At 38.9% G+C, this 22,143-nt stretch overlaps 1 protein-coding gene across 4 annotated transcripts in view; it reads left to right on the forward strand.

Moving 5' to 3' along the window:
* Window positions 1-632: 632 nt before the first annotated feature.
* The window catches only part of LOC129771426 (NAD(+) hydrolase sarm1), a 157,953-nt gene continuing 136,442 nt past the window's right edge, over window positions 633-22,143 (forward strand). The window contains exons 1-2 of one of the 4 annotated variants that reach the window (XM_055775050.1): window positions 633-1,096; window positions 1,165-1,316. In XM_055775050.1, coding sequence (XP_055631025.1) covers window positions 694-1,096; window positions 1,165-1,316 — 555 coding nt within the window. In that variant the 5' untranslated portion in view covers window positions 633-693. Of the gene's footprint in view, window positions 1,097-1,164; window positions 1,317-14,813; window positions 15,247-22,143 lie in introns of those variants that run through there. The other 3 variants (XM_055775051.1, XM_055775049.1, XM_055775052.1) reach the window with 3 other exon arrangements.

The raw sequence follows: 22,143 nt of genomic DNA on the forward strand, positions 1-22,143 counted from the left end.
AAACAGGTCACGTTTTTATGAAATAAAGTTAACGTAGATAATTATTTTTGCCGCGAACGAGTTTAAGAGTTCGACGATCAAAATTACTATATCACTCACTGTATAAATAATAGATATGGAAAACTAGGAAGACATGTTGAAACTGACTCAAATGAAACTGTTCAAACAACACAAAATTAAAAAGCCACCTGGTACAAAGTCAACCCAAAGCACCGAATAGTTGACATCACTCGTCGCTGCTCTCGCAAGATCAAGATCAATGCCAACATCCGTGCCCCCAGGCGACGGTTGATTGAGAAAATACACTTAAATATTTAGTACTCCAAAGGGGCATGGTCCTCGTTTCGCTCACTCGAGAACAGCGAGAACAGGGCGATAAAATTGTGCATTCTATTTTTGGCTAAACAAAAAGATCGCACAAAATTCTCCACTTTCGGTGAACTGGCGAATTTCCGTCCTCCGGAAGGCGAGAAAAGCATAAATAAGAGGATCGACCAAATCAATACACATATGGGAAGCGAGAAGCGCTTGGAAGATGCTTGAAGCGTGTACACAATCGCCTTCAGAGTTCTCTTCGCCAAAACTCACCACTCCAGACTCTTGATTCTGGAAATGTGCCTGTAAACACAAAGCAAAAGTGATGAAATTTGAAGTAAACAGTGTATAAGAAAAAAAAAGCAACGCTCGTGAACAATGTCGGAATGCGATCTGCGCAATATTACGCCTGAGAAGATGTCCATCAAACAAAATGAAAATATTTCCCCTCAAGAGGTTGGGATTCCGCAACGAACAAGTATGAACGCGGCGGTGAAACGTGTGCCGCTGAAACTCTCAATACCGGGTGCGAAGTATCAGTTCCCGGAATCACACCAACCCAACACGGCACCGGTCCATCCCTTCATCGGAAGTAAATTGAACCAAACTCCCGAGTTCATCACCGGCAGTCCGTTATCCGCTGGTAGTCGGTTCGGAACGTTGTCTCAGAGGATGGGAGAGTTTGATCAGTTGGAGGATGGTTTCATGCTAGGATCTTCGCTGATTTCCGGTTTCGACAGCAATGGGTCTCTGCAGATTGGTAGCATGACAGCGAGCCCTGGTGAGTAACCCCTGTACTAATCGCTTTGATCGGAAACTGATATACATAAAATTCACTTCCACCTCCAGAACACTCTCCTCTGCTGGCGCAATTGATGGAAGCAACCGGTAGCTCGCCGGGGGGCATATCGAGCCAAGGCAGCGGAAGTACTTCCTCAATAACACGGCTAATGCGGCTCAGCCCAGCGCAACTGCACGGCTGCTATCAACATCTCGACGAGGTAAGTGACAATCATTAAATCACCGCGCAGCGGTTCGAATGCCCCGACAATGGTTCAATGAAGTCTATATTTTTCTGTAATATGCTCCCCAGTGCCGATCAATATTTAATTTACATCGACACCATTACGCAAACATTGCGAATCAGATTCAAGCTAAGCGCTGAAGCTAATTTGAATTTAATTGCTATTTACATAATTATTCAATTAGGGCTCGACTTAAAGTCTATGCAATTAAAAGGACCCTCAATCTTTGTACTATTCTCATCGAACACGGCTTGATTTGAATTGCTCATGTAAAATGTCTCGAGAGTTGCTCTCAATCCGATATGGTTCGCCATACAAGACGAACCGGCAAAAGGTATGAACGTGAAACCACAGCGGAGAGCAGTTGGTTTTGGCGGAAGGATAATTACATAAACGGATGCATTGAATAGCTATCGACGCTGAGAGACGCCGGAGCTGCCAATAATGTCTCAATATTGTAGGCTTGACAAGCGCTTCGATGAGCGCAGATACTGACTTTATTAGCGAACTTTTGCTAGTCTCCGATTCACCCGACTCGGAAGGGAGAAAGGGAAGGGGGAGGATGATGATTATAGGTAGGTTTAGTGTGTCAAGGTTTGCCGGCGAACAGAACCTGTTGATAGCGGTGGTGGCCCGGCATCGTGCGATGCTTCAAGGGAAATTAATGCACCGAGTTGCAAGCGAGTGACACTGAATGGGGTACTACTGACACACACAGTGATCGCCCACGCTCGGTGGTTACTTAGGGCAAACTTTGTGAATTAATGAAGTTCAAAGGATTTGAACTAGACATTGGGTAAAGCATTGTGCTGAGATCACTTACCAGTAGTCTTATGGGACGCGACGAAGATACAATGAGTCACACTATCGCTACGTGAGGTGAATGATAAACGACCTTACATAAATGATGTTCGTTAGTTTGATTTACTATTAATGAGTGCCCTCATTCACGATTATGCCGAATCTGAAGCTATAATCGTTCTCAATAAGCTCTGAGAAATTCAGAATGTGCGGTATCAAAAGACTGGAAATTATTAAATTTTTGTGGCTCATTTAGATGTTCTTGCTATTAATTTTAAAACTACACTTTCTGTACCAACATAAACTGGAATCGGTTCCATTGATGTCATCCATCTACTATTAATCGATTGAAGTAGCATCAATCTCTTATCAAACCCTAAAAACAGGATGTGGGTTATATCTATGGTATAACCGCAAGGTTGACGTAGGACTATCGTTGGTTTGGTGATCATTTGTTTGAAGTTGCATCTGAATCAATTCTCAATGGATGGATGACTGGAGATTTGAGGGGGGAGGGGTACCTAGAAAACGAGAGCGTTACGTTGGAGGCTCTGAACAAAATGACACTGAACAAAATGACATGATTATCGCTCCATACGAATAATAAAATGTCTATGAGTAATATGCCTTGAAAGCAAGTTATTGATAGAGTCGAATGAACTGAAGAAGTTTTAAGTCTCTATAATTCAAGACAACAAGAAATGATTGAAATCACAAAAATCTAATATTATGGATGGATGTTTCAAATTTCATCTCCGTCATGAATAATATGCGGATGATGCAAGACACAGCTAGCAAAGCTAGATTATCGTTCGCTTTGTGCGAACAACTTGTATGTAGCGAAGCCAAATATTCTACAAAAGAAGCAATCACGCAAAAGTGGTGCAAAATTTATTCTCAACTGTCTTATGTTTACCCTTTACATAATACATTGCTTGTCACTGATTCTCAAACTCTTTTAAACTATGTGATATCATTTGTTCACCATTTCCAATAGATTTCCAATTTCCAATAAAAGGGCTGCCGCATCCAATCAGTCTACATAAATTTTGCGTTAACTCATTCTTCCTTACAACTCCCACTTCCCGTTTGAGAAATTGTTCAGTAAACTTCATTTGCGGGTGAGCGTAGAACGGGAGTTGTCTTTCTTAAGATTTATATTTATTGTGCCCCACAAAAATTTCCGAAAGACGTGATCTTACGTAGATCGCACTTGATTGAAAAAAATACAAAACAAATGTATTTGTTCGCAGTAATATATTACAAACAGAAAACAAAATAAACTCTTTCGCTTCAAAGTAATTTAAAGCTCTAAAAAAAACTTCTGTGCAACGGTTTTCGATGGTTTAGTTAGTTTTTTCTTTGCTACAGCTGTACCGACAGTAGCAGGAACTTTCTTCCTATTGCTCACCTTCTTAACAGTAGTAACGCTTTGACGTAGGACAACGTTTTTTAATAAGGGTGCCAAATCAGAAAAAGGTCACGTTTTTATGACATAACGTTAATAACTATTTTTACCGCGAGCGGATTTTGACGATTTACATACCAAACGAATCGGAAGTTCCTATGCTATACATTAAAATCTCCTGGTGTGAAAATGGTTTAAATTGATAGAAACTAGAAGCATTATTATTTTCACATATATTTGTTCTGCTCATTTGTGACCAACCCGTGCCGTCAGTAACGAACGGCTTATCGACGAGCATTGATGAGAAAGATTTGCTAGAGTATAAATATTGTCGCGATGCAACAATCGTCAATTTTTTTAATGCTATGATGGACAACTGTTTGGTGGTGCAAATAATGCATCCGTGATAATATACACAAAGAGGGGAGATAGCGGAAGGGAAATATTTACGCGAGGGTATGGATAATGGATCTCTGCTGAGGTTAATATTCAGTCTTTTTCTATATTCGAAGCAGAGAACATCGCTTGTTTTCCGTCCTCATAAGGGCTTCGTTGGTGCCTTAGACGTTGCATCAATGCATCGAATTAAAGCTATGATGAAATAGGTGTTTAGGTTGTGTGTTTGCACTAGGTTTAGGTTGTACATAATTATTTGGGGAATCATCAAGCTAGACCATCATGAATGTCGTGCTGGAATATTATGAGTTATTAGATTATGTTATTATATTATGATGGTTCGTGTGCCAATCGCAAAACTACCTTCAACAAGGATAACATCTACGCTAATCTTGATCACAATGAAACAGTGTAACCCTTTTCGAGGTTATTAAGATTAACACAAATAGTTTATCTTGTTTATTTAGTCACCAAGAGCATAGATGTGGTTCTGGAATTTTGTATGTGATTTGGTTTCGCTTGCCAATAGCCCCACTTTTTTCGATGTCAGTGAGATTAACAGAAAGTGTTCCTTTTCAGAATAGCGCAAAATGGTGATAAGTGTTTATATATTTAGTCGTTTCTAGCTATCAATCTATGGCTCTGTGTACATTAGGGTGGCAGCGAAAATGGTCAAGTCAAATTTCAAAAACAGACCATGTACATTTTGTTTGTTGGCCCAAAAAATGACCAAAAAATTGGAAAATTCAAATTTTTTTTTTTTTTGATGCCAAATAACTTAAAAATGCATGAAACGTCGAGATCTGGTGTCATCTCGAAAAAATATTTTTGGCCGAAAATAGACTTTTTGGGACTTAGCCTGAGTGGCCAAAAAATCAAAACTTTGAGTGCTTTGAGGCACTCCTAAATCATGTCCGATTGGGCTGAAATTTTGCACAGGTAATTTTTTGGGCCAACAAACAAAATGTACATGGTCGGTTTTTGAAATTCGATGATGAAATTTTTTCCATACATTCATTGCCACACTAGTGTATATGCTAGTTGAACGCTTCTTCGGTGCTGGTTAGTTCACGTTTTACGAACGATGTCTACAGATGCGATATCACTGAGGCAATACTGAATAACACGTTGCATGATATTATTGCCACTGTTGTTGTTTTCATGCGGCGTCAAAGATAGATCGATGTTGTTATGAGATAGGAAATAATGGTGCTGGTGAAACAAATATATAATCGTCTGTAGCCGAGGGCAAGAATGAATCATAAATCTATTATCGTCAACTGATTCTACAAAAAAAAAACATTTATGGGCGACCAAACCATTCTCATTTCATTTCAGTCATTTCTAAGATTTTGCAGGATTATAAAATGATATCGGACTGATCAAGTCGCGATAGTTACTGAGCCGCAATTTATTACATTACAACCCAAAGAAGGCGTCAAAGATTCTTAACGTATGTTGTGCGTTGCACAATTTACACATAAAGTTCGAAATGTCACAGAAGATAGAGAAATTCATTGAAAAATTTGAAAACCCCCTTCCATTTTATTGGAAGCTTTCAACAAATCCAGCTTTCGATTTTTATATACATAACATATATAAAAATCTTAAATGTTTTCAAGATTGAATTTATTCAATTCTATATTTTATGCTCAATGATGAATATAATTGCATGTTATAAACACTCTTCAGAAAACAGACGCAGCGCTGCGCTTGAGTTTAATTTTCATCAGCGCACGCTTAAAGAAAACTCGTATTCTATCTTGGTGCGAAGAGCACAAAATTCATAAGCAATCTACAAAAAAATCTACAAGCCAAATAAAATACATGAATGTTATGTTTTTGCAACTAAGTGAATGCTGCACAAACATACGGTCCAATCCATTTCTGGATAGATAAACATATTTTTTCCATCAAATCAGTGGAGTGATGATTTTTTTACGGTAACTATCTAAATTTTAAGTGAGCTGTGTAGGTGAGCTAATAAAATAATGAGATTTTTATTTTTCGCTTTATGATCCACTATCGTTAGACACTAATAAAAAATTAAGCTATTTCTTTTTATAGATTGAAGCAGTGAGTCGGCACTCCAAAATCTGTTGCTTCCTATACTTTTCACGGAGGAGATATTCCTTCTTGAATCGGAATTTTTCCTCCTCCAGATGAAACTGCGTCCTTAAATATTCTGCGCATTCTGCTGAATCGGCAGTTATCTTGAAGCAGATAATACTCGATTGTATTATCTTGCATACAGACTGTTTCAATAGCTTCCCTTACCTAGGCGAGATCGTCATTTTTATTATTAATGATGCTCCTTTTCGCTTTTTAATTTCAAGTCGGTCCAAGCCTATAGTCATGAATTTACTTCCATACCTTCTGCTATTCCGGAGAATTTTTGATCGGTGGCACAGGACTGTTAGGCGCTGCAGTTGTATCCGCCCACACCGAAGAGAAAATAGGCTTTGAAGTTTTCGCTGCCTCATTAAATTTAAAACCCTTTGCCAAAGCAGAATTCTCCTCCATTCCCCCATACTAGCTCCTCGAATTGTTTCCGGTTCGTCAGGCGTAGTCTAAAATATGTCAAAATGTATATTGGTAAAAATTCGTACTTACTTTTTAACTTCCATTTTTCAAGTGAGTCGTTAGCAAATGAGGATACGACTTTAAATCTCAAAAATTGACTGCCACAATCAAGTCATTCGCCCCAGGGAATACAGTGAAAGTTCATCGGTGTTCATTCGAGACGTATTCTCCGTCACATCCACTTGCCATAATAGAGTAGCACGAGTGACTTGATTTGTCTTACGTCATTCGCGGCGTGTAACAAAAGGGAATATGACGAATCTTCATTAAGCTAAGATGTACCAGATATTGTGATTACATTTTGAGCGACAGATGTGACGCTTTGGTCAAACGTTTTGTCTTTCGAGAGATTTGTTTATGCTTCATTTCGCACAATTGAAAACCATACCAAGAACTGCAGGGAATTCTACATTCTAAGATCATCTTCAAGAAGAACTTTTTGATTTCTATGGCACAAATATTGGGTTTCGAAACCTTCGAACAAACCAATACTATTAATATCTATACCACAGCATAAGAAAACAAAAATTTAATATTTAATAATCAACACAAACTCGAACACAATATGCAATGCTACTCTTTCGCAACGGAAATAACGAAGTCAATGCACATACCATCGTACACTGTAGGGAACACCATGCACTGATAATTTGTCTCAATATTAGATAAGTGGAGAAAAAATCACCTCGCCTAATAACAGTGCGTTCGATCGTCGAGATAGGATCGTACCCTTCCTATAAAACACGAATTTATCACAAACTTAGCCACACACGTAGTCCCTGCGAGGTCTATTGCCGTCATTAATATTAACTAATGAATATTCATACTAATAAAACGGTTAACTATTTCGAGCCATTTCGGTTGGCCTTCCAGTTGGCCCATATGTATGTTGTTATATAATGGCCGTTCCCTGAAGATGATTTTGATGGATGCCCCGGATGATTAAAGGAGAAAATATCGCACAGGGTCAGAGAACAAGTTCGGTGTCGATACCGACAAAGTGGACCGGTTGATTTATTGGCAATATAGTTGACCGTAAGCAGTGGACAGTGGCCGTCGTTGAGATACAATGTGATTATTTTTCTTGTAATGTCTGCCTCTCAGCAATCGAAGATCGGTCATCGCCACCACCAGTCGGAGAACACAGTTTATTATGACAAAGTTGCAGCTGAATAAAAACAGGAAAGTATTTGCATTCAATCACGTTCTCACATTTAGCAGTAACCGCAGTAGCAGCTATGGAAATCCAGTAAAATATTAGTTTTATTTGCTAGAGTGGGCCATTCCCCGCTCCATTTTGTTATAACACAGTGAACAGATTTGTCAGATTGCCTCCAGTTCGTTTGGTAACATTTGGCCACTCCGGGCAATAAATATAACCGATGTTTCGGAAAAGAGTTTACGAGAATCGCCCACCTGCAAAATAATCGTGGCGGCGCACAGGGAAATAACCTCTTTTTATTGCCTTGCAAACAAAGTTCATTTGTGTTTAAAACATTTACGAACCGCAAGCGCGTGGAGCTACAGTATTGGGCGAAACATTTGCAACTGGTAACGAACAATAACAGAAAGCGTTATGGACAACAAAATAGTTTTACATAAGGGACTGTCTACATTAGGCCGAATACTCATATTTTTTCTGATATAGTTTAACTTCACAAACACTATTCTGAAAGTAACTGAAAAAGTGTGAGTGATAGAGTTATTTACATTGGTAAAGGGTGTGTCACATTAAATTGCATCACGGAAAAACGCTGTAGAAATTTAATTTTTAGGAATTATATCTTCTGCTTTCACTTATAATCAGATAAGAGTGTATAGATCACGTTGGCCATGCTTCACTGTCAATTTTTTGTAAATTTGGAAAAATGTCGTCGAACAAAAAAGAGCGTCGTGAATTAATCCTGTGCACTCATTTCGAGAATTCGGAGTTGTCACATCGGGACATCGGTAAGATGCTGGGAATCGTCCAATCCACGGTCAGCAGAGTACTAAAACGATACTTCGAGAACCTAACCATCGACCGGAAGGTGAAGAACGGCAAAAATGGATGCTCCGTCAGTGAAAAAGATCACAAGCGCGTAGTTAAGCAGTTTAGACGTGATCCGAGAAGTTCGGTCCGGGATGTCACCAATAAGCTGAATTTGTCAAGTTCATTCGTCCAGCGGACCAAGCAGCGGGAGGGCCTGCGTACATACAAGGTTCAGAAGGCTCCTAACCGCGACGAAAGGCCAAACATGGTGGGGAAGACGCGAGCCCGGAAGCTGTACACCGAAATGCTGACGAAGCCGCATTGCCTGGTAATGGACGACGAAACCTACGTCAAAGCGGACTTTCGTCAGCTGCCGGGCCTGTTGTTCTTCTCCGCAGAGGACAAATTCAGTGTTCCGGAGGAGATTCGCAAGCAGAAACTATCCAAGTTTGCCAAAAAGTACATGGTGTGGCAAGCGATCTGCTCTTGCGGAAAGCGGAGCGCCCTCTTCGTGATGACCGGCACGGTAAACGGGCAGGTTTACCTTAAGGAGTGCCTACAGAAGCGCTTACTACCACTATTGAAGCAGCACGAGGGCCCGACCATCTTCTGGCCGGATCTCGCTTCGTGCCACTATTCAAAGGACGTGTTGAAGTGGTACGAAACCAACGGGGTCACCTTCGTGCCAAAGGAAATGAACCCGCCCAACGCGCCGGAGCTTCGCCTAATAGAGAAATATTGGGCGATTATGAAGCAGGCCCTCCGGAAGAACCCAAAACTTGTCAAATCGGAGGCGGACTTCAAGAGAAAATGGATTTCTGTTCAAAAAAAAACTACAACCTGACGTTGTACAGAATCTTATGGACGGGGTAAAGAAGAAGGTGCGAGCATACGGGCTTGGGCTCGAAGTATGAATAAAAAGAAAATTCCAAAAGTTGTTTAATAGTTTTTATTTTACTGTCTAAAATTTTCAAAAGGATCGGTCTACTGGGCAAATTTCTACAGCGTTTTTTCCGTGATGCAATTTGATGTGACACACCCTTTAGTAGAGGATCATTCATTCATCATGAAATTTAAAAAAATACAGGGCGTCAGTTTGGCGTCAAAGAAGGAGTCATAGAACAGTTCGTGAGGATTTATTGTGTTAATCAAAACAATTATGCTCATTAAGATTTTCAGTAAAAATGACCAAGACCACTAATTTTGAACTTATTTAACGTATGCATTAAAACATTGCGGATGGCGATGAAAAAATACTACAAAAGATAATTCAATGGAACAACTTTTAAATCCTACTTTTATTAAGCCTTCCAAAAAATGCTTCGAAAGCCTTAATAGATGATCTGCAACAGCCATGGCTATGATTTCTCGTAATACCAGCTCTACGCCGAAGCAAGGAAGTTGGACATCGTGAGGCACTTTGTGTCCGTCGGATATAGTCCATCCGGTATTTACAACATCCTGTGTCGAATGGAATCTTGGTCCGGGGGGCCGGAGCAACTGACAAAACGATGGCCTGGCCAAAATGTACTTTTTATGCGGAAGCGTCACTTGAAGCCGACTTTGTGTGAGCAGAAGGCAATCACCTAGAAGATACGGCTGAAAGTAGGTAGCACGGGGTGAGTTGGACATACGGGGAGATTTGGACCACCCCTTTATCTCAAAAAGTACGGCTCAATTTGGATTTTTTATAATGTCATTTCCTTTTAATGTTGAACCGTTAGGTACACGTAAAAAAACTTTGGTAAAATTTGACAGGTGGAAGGAAACATTAGCATGGACACAGCAAGCACTTTGATTGTCAAAAAATGTGAGTTTTCCGATAGCGGTTTTAAGGTTTTTGGAGCTAATTAAACTTTTCGTGTATTGTGCAGTAAAGTTCTGTTCGCCTACAGAAGAGGAACAATTTGATGCAGCGAAACTGTAAGTTTGATAACAATAAATGAAATGAGTTGCATTTCAATTTTCGCATGTTATGTGGGGTGACATGGACACGTTTCTGTGAGGTGGATGGATCCTACAGGTTTAAGGCTTTTCTTTAGTCTAATTGATTCCAGATGCTGCTGAATTACAAAAAGAGGGTGGGCTGACAACGCTCGAAGAAGGAGGAGCTTGAAAGAGCAAAGCAGGCCATCAAGAACGGATTTTCTCTGACCAAACATCGAAAGTGTTTGAAAATGCTCGAACAACAGTGAGAAGATCCATACAGAATTCGAGATGGTCTCAATCCAATTTTTCTGGTCTGGAATTTGGCCAAGACACCTGGTATCGATCCCAGAACACTGTTACTGATTGTAACATTATCCCAAAATACTTTACATCAACATAAGTATCCAAATCACCCCACATCAAATTTCAATGTTCAAAAATAATTTCTTTTATTTTATTATATACTAGCTGACCCGGCAAACTTCGTCCCGTCCAAAATTTGTTTTTTCTTTATCAATTCCTTCAAACATTCACGTTTTCTTACTATGAGCAAGTTCATGGGTCCAATCGCAGAACTGTTCATTGATTGATCTTCTAATCGACCCCGTTGAATTTTGTATGAATTTGTATGAATTTTGTAGCTCCCCCTTAAAGGTGGGGGGAGGGTGGAGTGGCTAACCACCGTAAAAACATTTATTGCATCCGAAAACCTCCACATACCAAATTTGGTTTTATTTTATTGATTAATTCTCGAGTTATGCAGAAATTTTAGTTTCATTTGTATGACAACTCCCCCCTGCCCTTAGAGAGGGGGGTTGAGAGTCTAACAACCATAAAACAATTATTGCACCTGAAAACCTCCACATGCCAAATTTGGTTTTATTTTATTGATTAATTCTCGAGTTATGCAGAAATTTTAGTTTCATTTGTATGACAGCTCCCCCCCTGCCCTTAGAGAGGGGGGTGGAGAGTCTAACAACCATAAAAACATTTATTGCACCCGAAAACCTCCACATGCCAAATTTGGTTTTATTTTATTGATTAATTCTCGAGTTATGCAGAAATTTTAGTTTCATTTGTATGACAGCTCCCCCCCTGCCCTTAGAGAGGGGGGTGGAGAGTCTAACAACCATAAAAACATTTATTGCACCCGAAAACCTCCACATGCCAAATTTCGTTTCATTTGCTTGATTAATTCCCGAGTAATGTAGAAATTTGTGTTTAATGTGTAAGCCCCAGGGGGAGGGGTCTCAAACCATCACGAAAACCTTCCCCGGCCCCAAAAACCCCTACATACCAATTTTCATGTTGAACGGTTCAGTAGTTTCCGAGTCCATAAGATTCAGACAGACAGCCAGACAGAAATCCAATTTTTTAATTTGAAGCTTGATATAATGAATTTGTGTTAACACAAAAAGTTGAAGCGTAAACAACATAGTTTTTTGCCAATTCGAATATGTTGAATTTCGTACCAACGAGAATGCTTTTTCGGGGAGTGTTACTTCATTACTTCAATATGAAGAAAAAAGCTGCGGAAAGTCATCGCATTTTGGTGGAAGTTTATGCTGACCATGCCCCAACTGAGCCTAGTTTGACGTGGTTTGAACGGTTTAAAAGTGGTAATTTTGATTTGGAAGCCGGAGAACGTTCTGGAGAAGTTTGAAGATGACGAATTGGAGGCTTTACTCGATCAAGATCCGTCACAAACGCAACAAGAACTTGCAAATACACTTGGAGTAGCTCAGCAAACCATATCCGATCGTTTAAAAGCAATTGGAATGACCCGAAAGATAGGACATTGGTATGAATTGAAGCCACGAGACGTCGAACGCCGTTTTTTCACGTGTGAACAACTGCTCCAACGGCATTAAAGAAAGGGTTTTTCTTTGCATCGATTCGTTATTGGCGATGAAAAGTGGGTCCATTACAACAATCCTAAACGTCGGGCAACGTATGGATACCCCGGCCATGCATCGACATCGATGGCCGCGCGGAATATGAATATATCGAGCTGTCTATTTAGTGGGACCAGCTGGGTGTGGTGTACTAAGAGCTACTAAAACCGAATGAAACCATTACGTGGGACCTCTATCGACGACAATTGATGCGTTCGAGCCGTGCACTGATGGAAAAAACGGCCACAATACGAGCAAAGACACGATGAAGTTATTTTGCAGTACGACGATGCTCGGCTGCATGTCGCGAAACCGGTCAATACATATTTAGAAACGCTGAAATGGGAGGTTCTCCAGACATTCCTCCATCCAATTACTACCTTTTTCGTTCGATGCAACATGGCTTGGCTGACCAGCACTTCTCCAATTTTGATGAAGTGAAAAATTGGTTCGATTCGTGGTTAGCCGACAAACCGGCCGATTATTTCCGCAAAGGGATCCGTAAATTGCAGAAAGATGGGAAAAAAGTTGTGACTAGCTATGGGCAATACTTTGAATATTAAATTTGTAACCATTTTTGCAGAATAAAGCATTATTTTTTGAGAAAAAAAACGATGTAACTTACCGGTACTCCTATTATTTCAATATATTACTTAACCATAAACTTCTGAAAGTATCTGGCAATACTCCAAATTGTTTTGGGCTGCTCAAAATGTACGATATTAATTTTTTTTGCATAACCAAACGCACAATAAAGTTAATTTAAAAGGTAGTGTTTTTGAGGTTAACGGACCGGGTTTAAATGCTATCTCACTCTACGAATCGAGTATCTCATTTTATTCATCGCCGTCAAGTGGACTTCATTGCACATTGCAGTCACTAATACACCACCATTGAATATCGGCGCTATTCTATTATTTTCTTCAATTTTTTAAATAAGTAAATATGGATAAATGTCCATATGAACAACATTTTGTGGACGTGGGGTATAGTCAGTGTCAACGCTTGTCCACGGAGGGGGGGGGGAGTCTAAAATGGTGCTTCTTCTGACCACGTGGTATGTGGACAGCCCTGTAACAAAATTATATACTTCATTCGGCGGCCCAGGAGTCTAGATTCGTTCTACATTGATACCAATTCGAATCAATTGATTAAAATTTCAAATAAATTGATTCAAACAAAAAAATTATGAAAAACTTTAGATATTTTACATTTACATTACGGCGAATTATTATTGATATCGAGTTATGATCAATGACTATTTTACTCGAACTCGATGGAGTAGATCTAAAAAAAATATTTTCTAACAGTAAATACGATGTATCGCTTCTAGCCTGCTAGCATCGATTTGTTGTAGTCCAAGTTTAGTGAACGTTCGATTCCACCCGCTTTATTATATGATTTACCAAGATACATGCCACCACGTTTGTAAATCATATAATTATGAATATTTGTTCGATTTAATTCTTCAGTTATAAGTGTAATTGAACAATTGTTCCTGAAAAACCCTATAACATGGTTATTCGATGAAAGCTGTGCTTTTATTTTCCTGCAATTGAATTGGCGATCAACCGTTGAAGGATTGTGCATGACTGGTTACAAAAATTTTGTCCGATACTGCACACGGTATATAGTATATACAAACATTGAACCTAAATCAGAAAGGATTGAAAAAAGTTTTTTTTTTACAAAAAAAGAAAACTAAAACATTCATCGATGGACTTGTTGAATGAACTGAGTACACTGAAAATGTCCCTTTGATAATCCCGTTTGAATGACAAACCGAATTTGTTGTACAATTTGAATGAAAATCCTTTCAATACTACTCATTCAATCTGAGTACACAAATGAAATTCATTTTTTGGAATACTCAACTCGCACTTTAGAAAAAAAAGTGTAATAACACCATAAACAAAACTTCAATTGAAACAACACACACGCACATTCGCGTAAATTTCACGTACCTCCTTCATTTAAGCGGCCGTTACATCTCGGCGCGACTCTTTTGTGCAACCGGACCCCAACTGGCTGTTGACCAGCCAGACCACCACCGGCTGCTGGTTATTCGCATTTTCCTGAAACCCTTGGCTCCAGACGACGGCAAGACGCGGTACGTTGGGGAAGTGGCCGCGCACTACTCCTGCACCATTGAAACGCTCCAAGAAAGAAGAATGATATTCATAACAATTTGCAACGACCGCAGGTTTAGTCCCTGTTCGAGCCGCACTTGAGTAAGTTGCTTCGTGATCTCGGACGTTGTTTGGTGGCGAGAAATGAACCAGTTCTAGTGGATTCAAAGTGATAATTGGCAGCGGATCAATGTCGAGTAAACGCGGTTTGCGAAATGTAAGTGTGGCTGGTTAAATGAGAACAAGTTGCAAGTCAAAACGGCACGCGTTGGCCCCCGTTTTGAATCGTGAAAATAGTGAAAAATGATTGTACATATGTACCACAGAAACATGATGTTGGATGAAATGTGAACACCCAGTTCTATTTCGTGTTAGCCTCATTTAAGCAGTGACCAACAAGAAATAAATGTCAATGAATGATCGCTTTGTTCTTGTGTCGATGCATTTGTAATTTACTACTTCAAATATGGTGAGCGGTCGTTTGTCGGCCAGTAATAATAACGAGTTGTGTTCAAATGAGTTGTGTTTTTTAACATCAACTCTAACTATCGGGACCACAACCGAAGCAATGCTATAAAATCGTCTCGGTCTCGGCGATCTCGCATTCATAACATGGTGTAGTGAATTTAAGCAAGTGGAGGAGAAACGCAAAAAAATTCCCCGTGCAAACAGATAGATGGAGCTACTTGAAACCAACATGGAGAGCAACAACATACAAATAGCTCCAGCTCGTTACAGACTCAGAAGAGCATCAGAGGGTGTGACGCGGGAAGTGAGGAGACTTCCCCGAATGGTAAGCATTGCATTACCTTTAATATCAACAAATACAAACCATTGTTTACATGTGCGTAGATCTTCCTTTTTTTAAATTTAGTGTACGGATGTTCGTTATACATTTTTTGCTATATAATTTCTTGTTTATGATGTACATACCACATGTACATTACTTTCATACGTATTTCCGAAACCTATAAATTCATGAGAATAATGTTATTCGCTTAAATTTAACGTTTTTCCTACGTTCTGCTAATCAAACGAAAAAAGAACTCGGCTTGCATGTGTACCGTTATTGGTTGTCTACTAACAATTATTTGTCGACTTCAATTGAGATTTTCAACTTCTAAGCAGTAAACTTAAATGTCACATTTCATTGCTTTTCTCTGTGCCGATTGCTCCAAGTATATGTCGGTTAGAGATATTAATATTATGGAGCAAGTGCCGCACTTAGTCAAAATCATTCAGGCCGCAATATGTTACACTAAATTGAAACACGGTGATAAAGCTTCACCAAGCTTTTTTTTTCCAAGTCGCAAAATAGAAAATTTTGAGCTATTGATTACATTAGGTTAAGTATGTTGTAAGCTACATTCCACATTTATCAGATCTGGAAAATCACGCGTACAGCAGGAATAATTTATTGAAATTGTTTTGAACGCTTAATGAAACCCCCTCATAGCATCAAACTTCATACTCGTTTTTCCCAAAATCATAATAATGTCACATGGTCCGGTCTGACTTAACACCGACCAATTAAACCAGCACAGAACTTACCGTTTTGCTAACAATTTGTGTAACCGTTCATTTTTCAATCGATATATACCCACTACATATGAAGAGTTTTGACACCCTAAGCTTCATGACATTTTAGGTGAATCGGAAAGTGTGGACTAGCTGACCCGGCGAACTTCGTCCCACCCCAGGGTTACCACATTGAATTCTGTAAAATTTCCTGAAAAAATCTGTATATCTGTATTTTGAGCAAAAAATTCTGTATCGAAAAATTAAGGGAAAAAAATTAAAATAAATTAGCTCCAACCGATTTACAGACTTTGTTTTGTTGGTATTGTATAGCAAAAATATTCGTTCGACTCACGCTGATGAATGTTATCAAAAAGTGTCCTAAAAACGATCTTAGCAATGGATACAAAAAATTCACACTTTTTGTCATCCAACAGCTGGGACCATGTCATATCTGAGTCACTCAATTGTTGCTCCGTGAGATTCGTCTTGAGTAGCTCGCATTCGTTATTCAAGCCTTGTGTACGAGGGTCACTATTTATATTTCGGGAATAGGAACAAAAACAAATAGTTAAGCTGCGAACATATTTTTATTGTTTTTCAAAGTACTCGCCACGATGATCGATACACTTTTGCATGTTTGCCAATTTTCAAAGCATTTATTTCAATCGACACGAGCCTTTTTTTGAGCGATTGTCAAATTATGTGGGATCCAACGTGAACATAATTTTCGCACAACTAAGTGTTCATGTAAAATCGCATATATGCTGGTGGAACTAATGCTTAGGGATGCCTCAATCTCACAAAAGGTTACATGACGATCTTGCTTAATCATTTCGTGCACAGCATCGATGTTTTCTGGCACTACAGTCGATTTTGGACGACCTTCACGAAACTCGTCGGACAGCGAACTACGACCACGATTGAATTCACTATACCAGCGATACACAGTGGTTTTTGATGGAGCTTCATCGCCAAATGTCAAATTAAGTTGATTGACGCACTCTTGTTGTGATAATCCACGTCGAAAGTCGTAAAAAATCATCGCACGAAAATGTTCACGATTCAGTTCCATATTTTTGCCGAGACCAAACTTTCAACTAAATATAAAATAAACAAATAGCGTCCGTATGACAAAATGTTCTGAGTACGTATATCGTCAAAAATGTCAAACTTTACGATGGAACCGTCAGATGGACTCACATGGCATCAGTGTTGCCAATTCCCGAAATATAAATAGTGACCCTCGTATTACCTGCTTCAAAGAATTGAGGAAATTGATGCATCAAATCAAACAATAACATTCTTGTCTTATTATAAATTTCGCAAAATTTAAAACTTTCTTTTTAATTAGTCATGGAATCATGGTCAACCTTTCAATCAGTTTTTCAACCTTTTTTGCTCAATTCCCCCCTTTACGAAAATTATTCCCAGTGCTTCACCCCTATCAGTATTTTTTAAGAAAGTATGTAGCATATCAGTAAAGCAATGTAAGAATACAAACGGCTTTCAAGTTATATTCGCAACATATTTGATGTTATACTTATGATGTTATCTGATTACAAAAAAGGTATATTAAGCTTGGCAAGTCAGTATGGCACCTGCGCCTGAACGATTTCCGCCAAAATCGCAATTCTTGAGAACGTTGTCGAAAAGCACACCTCATGTCTTCGATACCCACTCTGTTACGGTGTTTTGTTCCCATCAGCAGCATTGTAGGAATTCACATAAGTTCTGCGCAAAAGACAACAACACTCGTAACGCTTATTCCGCATATCAGGATAAAACTCGATCATTTGTAGATCACTAGAAGAGAGATAGAAGGCACACTTTTTGAAAGGCAAATTGCTTATAATGAATTTTTCCACATTCCTCGTCAGTATACGCTCGTAAGTTGGCAGCGCATGTGGAGTGGTGATGAGTTCGGTCGTTGGTTACACACGATTATCCCTAAGGTCTCGACGAGTGCATGGTTCAAGGGATTGAATGTAGGTCGTGATTTCATTCGCGTGATATCTCGGCTTATGTCCAATCACTACAACCTAAACGCGCATCTCTATCGCATTGGGCTCGCAGCAAACAATCTTTGTGATTGTGGCGATGGCTACCACGACATCGAGCATGTTGTCTGGTCGTGTATCCGGTTCCATGCTGCTCGCTCTCAGCTCTCTAGAGCACTGAGAGCACAAGGCAGACAATCGGATATCCCCGTCCGGGATATCTTAGGTAGCCGTGATCCTGATCTTCTGCTTCATCTATACCTGTTCCTCAGAAACGCCGATGTCAACGTTTAATGATGTTTCCTTCGTTGTGTCCCCGTTTCATATCCCTCCTATCCGATCGATAAACTTTTACTTAGTCGCGGCAATACATACACACACTCTTTACAGATGCACGGGCCGAAGGTTGTGCAGTCCACTGATTATTCAACAAGAGCCAAAGGTTGTACCGCTCATGACAACTCTACACGAGCTGATGATTGCGCCGGCTAGTGACCATTCTATCCTGGATTCCTCGAGTCGAGAAAGACGCACCACGTTAGATATGGGGTACAGACTAGGGGGGCGTTGCTGATTAATGGTCAGCTGCATCCCAATAGGAAGTATCCCGTGTCGGGCACACGTACAGAGCATCGAAGACTGCGACATACCAATTATGAGAACACTTGTAATACTAACCTCGAGTCAACCGCGAGTAATCGGTTACATATTACTAACATAGTCTAAGCACACATTGTCAAAATATTGAACTCCCGGCCCCGTTAGGCTGACGCCATATGAGCCTTAATAAAATATATATTTTGGATAAAAAAAAAAAAAAAAAAATTGTAGATCGGTGAGTTTGTTCTGAAATTTATCCGAGACTTTCGTCACTGCGAGACAGAAAGCATTTCAAACCATGTCCAAATTTTTTTCTCTTGGATATGAGGAAAATATGTTTCAGGTTTAACTTGTTGTAAAAAGTCTTGAAAATGCTGTACAATTGCCTTTTATATGGTCTTCTGTAATGTTTCGTCGTCTGTTCCATCATCATTCACTAACGAAAGTCTTTCAAACATTGCGAAGTTGTTCAATTGAACAACTTTTTTTTCCAATTTCAGATTTGGAATCGCAAATTTTAGCGTATCCAATAAAGTTTTTGTTGCAATTTTTGCTAATCATTGTACGATTGGCAGATTGATTACGGTCCTACCTAACATGGAACGAAAAGAATTATTTTAGCTCTTCAAACCGCTTAAGATTTCGCTTAACAATTGCCCCCAACGAAAACCGTCTCGTTGCGTTGCGTTCAACATTTTTATAAGTCAAGTGATCTATGCATGCATGCACTATGCATGCACTGTATATACAGATTCTGTATCTTAAATTTGACGAAAAATCTGTAAAATACAGAATATTCTGTATATGTGGCAACCCTGTCCCACCCAAATTATTTTTTCTGATATGAATTCTTTCGAAAATTCACGTTTTCTTACCGAACGAACGTTCGTGGGTTCCATCGCAGAACTCTCCATTGATTGATCTTTACAATTTCTATTTACTTTAAATTTATTTCTACTTCTACCAAAACTCGGCATTATAATATAAATTTATTTTCAGACACAATTTTCGCTCAAGATTCTTGATCCATTTGCAAGTAACACGTTTCTTCGTTACATGGAATACGTGTTCGATAGTTCATTCATAATTTTTATTTCCCACCTTAGAATCATTTTTGCTTCACACTTACGGAACACGAAGCTTAATTCCGCAAACACGATCCGAATTGGTCATTGGACAATGTCATTGTGGAACATATGAGAATTCTTTTTTCTTCATCTATGGGCCGATACGAATACAACAAAAGAAAGACGGCTCAAATCGGACCATTCCTTTGTCGGGTTTTGCGCATAGCAACAAATTTGGCCTTCCATTTTAATTTATATACTAGCTGACCCGGCAAACTTTTTCCCGCCCAAAATTTATTTTTCGTTATCACATTCACGTTTTTTTACTTCCAATCGCAGAACTGTTCATTGATTGATTTTCTAATCTAACTTTTGAATTACCTTTTACTACTAAATTCCTAGTACTACTACTAAAACTCGTCATTATAATTTCATATCATTATTCCCGTTCAAGATTTTTCAACCTTGAAACAAGTGGTAACATGTTTCTCCGTTACATGGAATAAATGCTTGATACAGGAAATATGATAGAATAAAGACAGCCCTAAATCGGACAATTGCTTTCTCGAGTTTTTCTCTTATCAACACATTCGGTGATCTATTTTTATTTATATAGATTGAAGAAGATATAGGAGTGCGTTCAATCACATTAAAAAAAATTCAATTGTCATGTTTGGTTAGAATATGTTTGGTTGAAATATGTGTATTATTTTTACGGGACCCCCTCTCCATTTCAGAGGAGGGAGGGGTGTCATACCATCATAGAAACATTTCTCATATTCAAAAACCTTCACATCCCAATTTTTCATTTGATTAATTAGTTTTCGAGTTATGCAGAAATTTGTGTTTCATTTGTATGGTAGCCTCCCCTTCGGGGGAGGTAGGAGTGTCGAACCACCATAGAAACGTTTATCGATCCATAAACCTCTATATGCTAAGTTTAATTCCATTTCTTTGATTAGTTCTCGAGTTGTACAGCACCCTCCCCTCCTCCTCTTTAATGAGGAGAAAGGAATGTCAAACCACCATAAAAACATTTAGTGCTCCCTAAAACCTCCATATGCTAAGTTTGGTTCCATTTGCTTGATTAGTTCTCGAGTTATGCAGAAATTTATGTTTCATTTTATTGGTAGCCCCCTCCCAGAGAGGGAGGAGAAGTGTCGATTTACCATAGAAACGTTTTGTGCCTCCTAAAACCTACCTAATTTGGTTTTACTTGCTTGATTAATTCTCGAATAATGCAGAAATTTGTGTTTCATTAGCATGGCATTACCGAGAGCAAGCGCTTATTAGTTGGCTAAACTAATGGAGAGGTGATCGGAGGAGAATAGACAGCATTAATAAGTGGAGATCATTGCTGGTGATGATTGATTATTGTGTGGCCGTAGTTATTCTATAACAACACAAAGATGGTCAATTGAGAGCCCTGCGTGAACTCACGATCGATCGCTTAGTAAGCGAACGCACAACCAATGTGGCTACGAAGACCCCCATCAGAATTAGTTTGTAAGGGTATTTTCTAGACCTGGAAAAGTCTCTTGATGAACGTTTTTGCTCTTCATTCATCATTTGGGTGGACTCCTTGAATGTGCATGTTTTCATTCGAGGTAAAGGATGTCAATTGTTCTCATAATTAGTGCTTTACATTTATCTGCTGGTATTGTTTATCTTTTTCTGCCTCTTCCATTATAGTTATACTTTACAAATTGTACAGAGCAATCAAGACGAAATATTCAGAATTCTATAAGGTTGAAACAAAAGTTCGCTAAACTTGTTGTTTTTGCCTCATAGCATTTCCATGAATACATTTTGTCAGTGCCATGGCGTACTTGATTTCAGTCTTTCTATTTATCCGAAAAAATCAGAAGATTCTTGATCAGTAGGGATGTCGTAATGGTATGAACTTCGGACAAGCCATAAAAATATGTTTTATACAAAATGGCGGCCGTTTGAAATTAAAATAATTTTTCAGCACGTTTTTATAACATTTAATTTTTTTTTGAAATAGTAAAATAAAATAAGTTAATTTTTTATTGTTTGATGCGATAGGGAGATGTATAAAGATTGTATTTATATAAATTGATGGAAATAATTCGGTTCACTAGATCGTAAGATATCGCGTACGCCAGCTTGAAAAAAGTAGTTTCGAAAAAAGCGCGTTTGAAATTTTGAGTCAAGTTTATTTTATATTAGATACCGTATCACAAAAATTGTTATAAGTTGGTAAATAATAGGAATTTCAAAAAAAAAATCTTACGATAGGAACATTCTTGACATACACCCCCAATAGTAAGCTAATAAGTGAGAATAACTGTCGAGCGGAAAGGAAATATAATCTTGTTTTGACTTCAGTTTTGCTAATAGCTCTAAATAACCAATAACGATGGAAACCCCTACGATGAGGGTATTGGGTGGAAAGACCCAAGTACATGCTTTAACCTACCTACTATTCCGGAGTAGATTGACCCTATTTGTGGTGAATTGGAGATTCTGCTATTGGGGACA

This window comes from Toxorhynchites rutilus, chromosome 2 (genome assembly GCF_029784135.1).
Source record: "Toxorhynchites rutilus septentrionalis strain SRP chromosome 2, ASM2978413v1, whole genome shotgun sequence".
Taxonomy (NCBI): domain Eukaryota; kingdom Metazoa; phylum Arthropoda; class Insecta; order Diptera; family Culicidae; genus Toxorhynchites; species Toxorhynchites rutilus.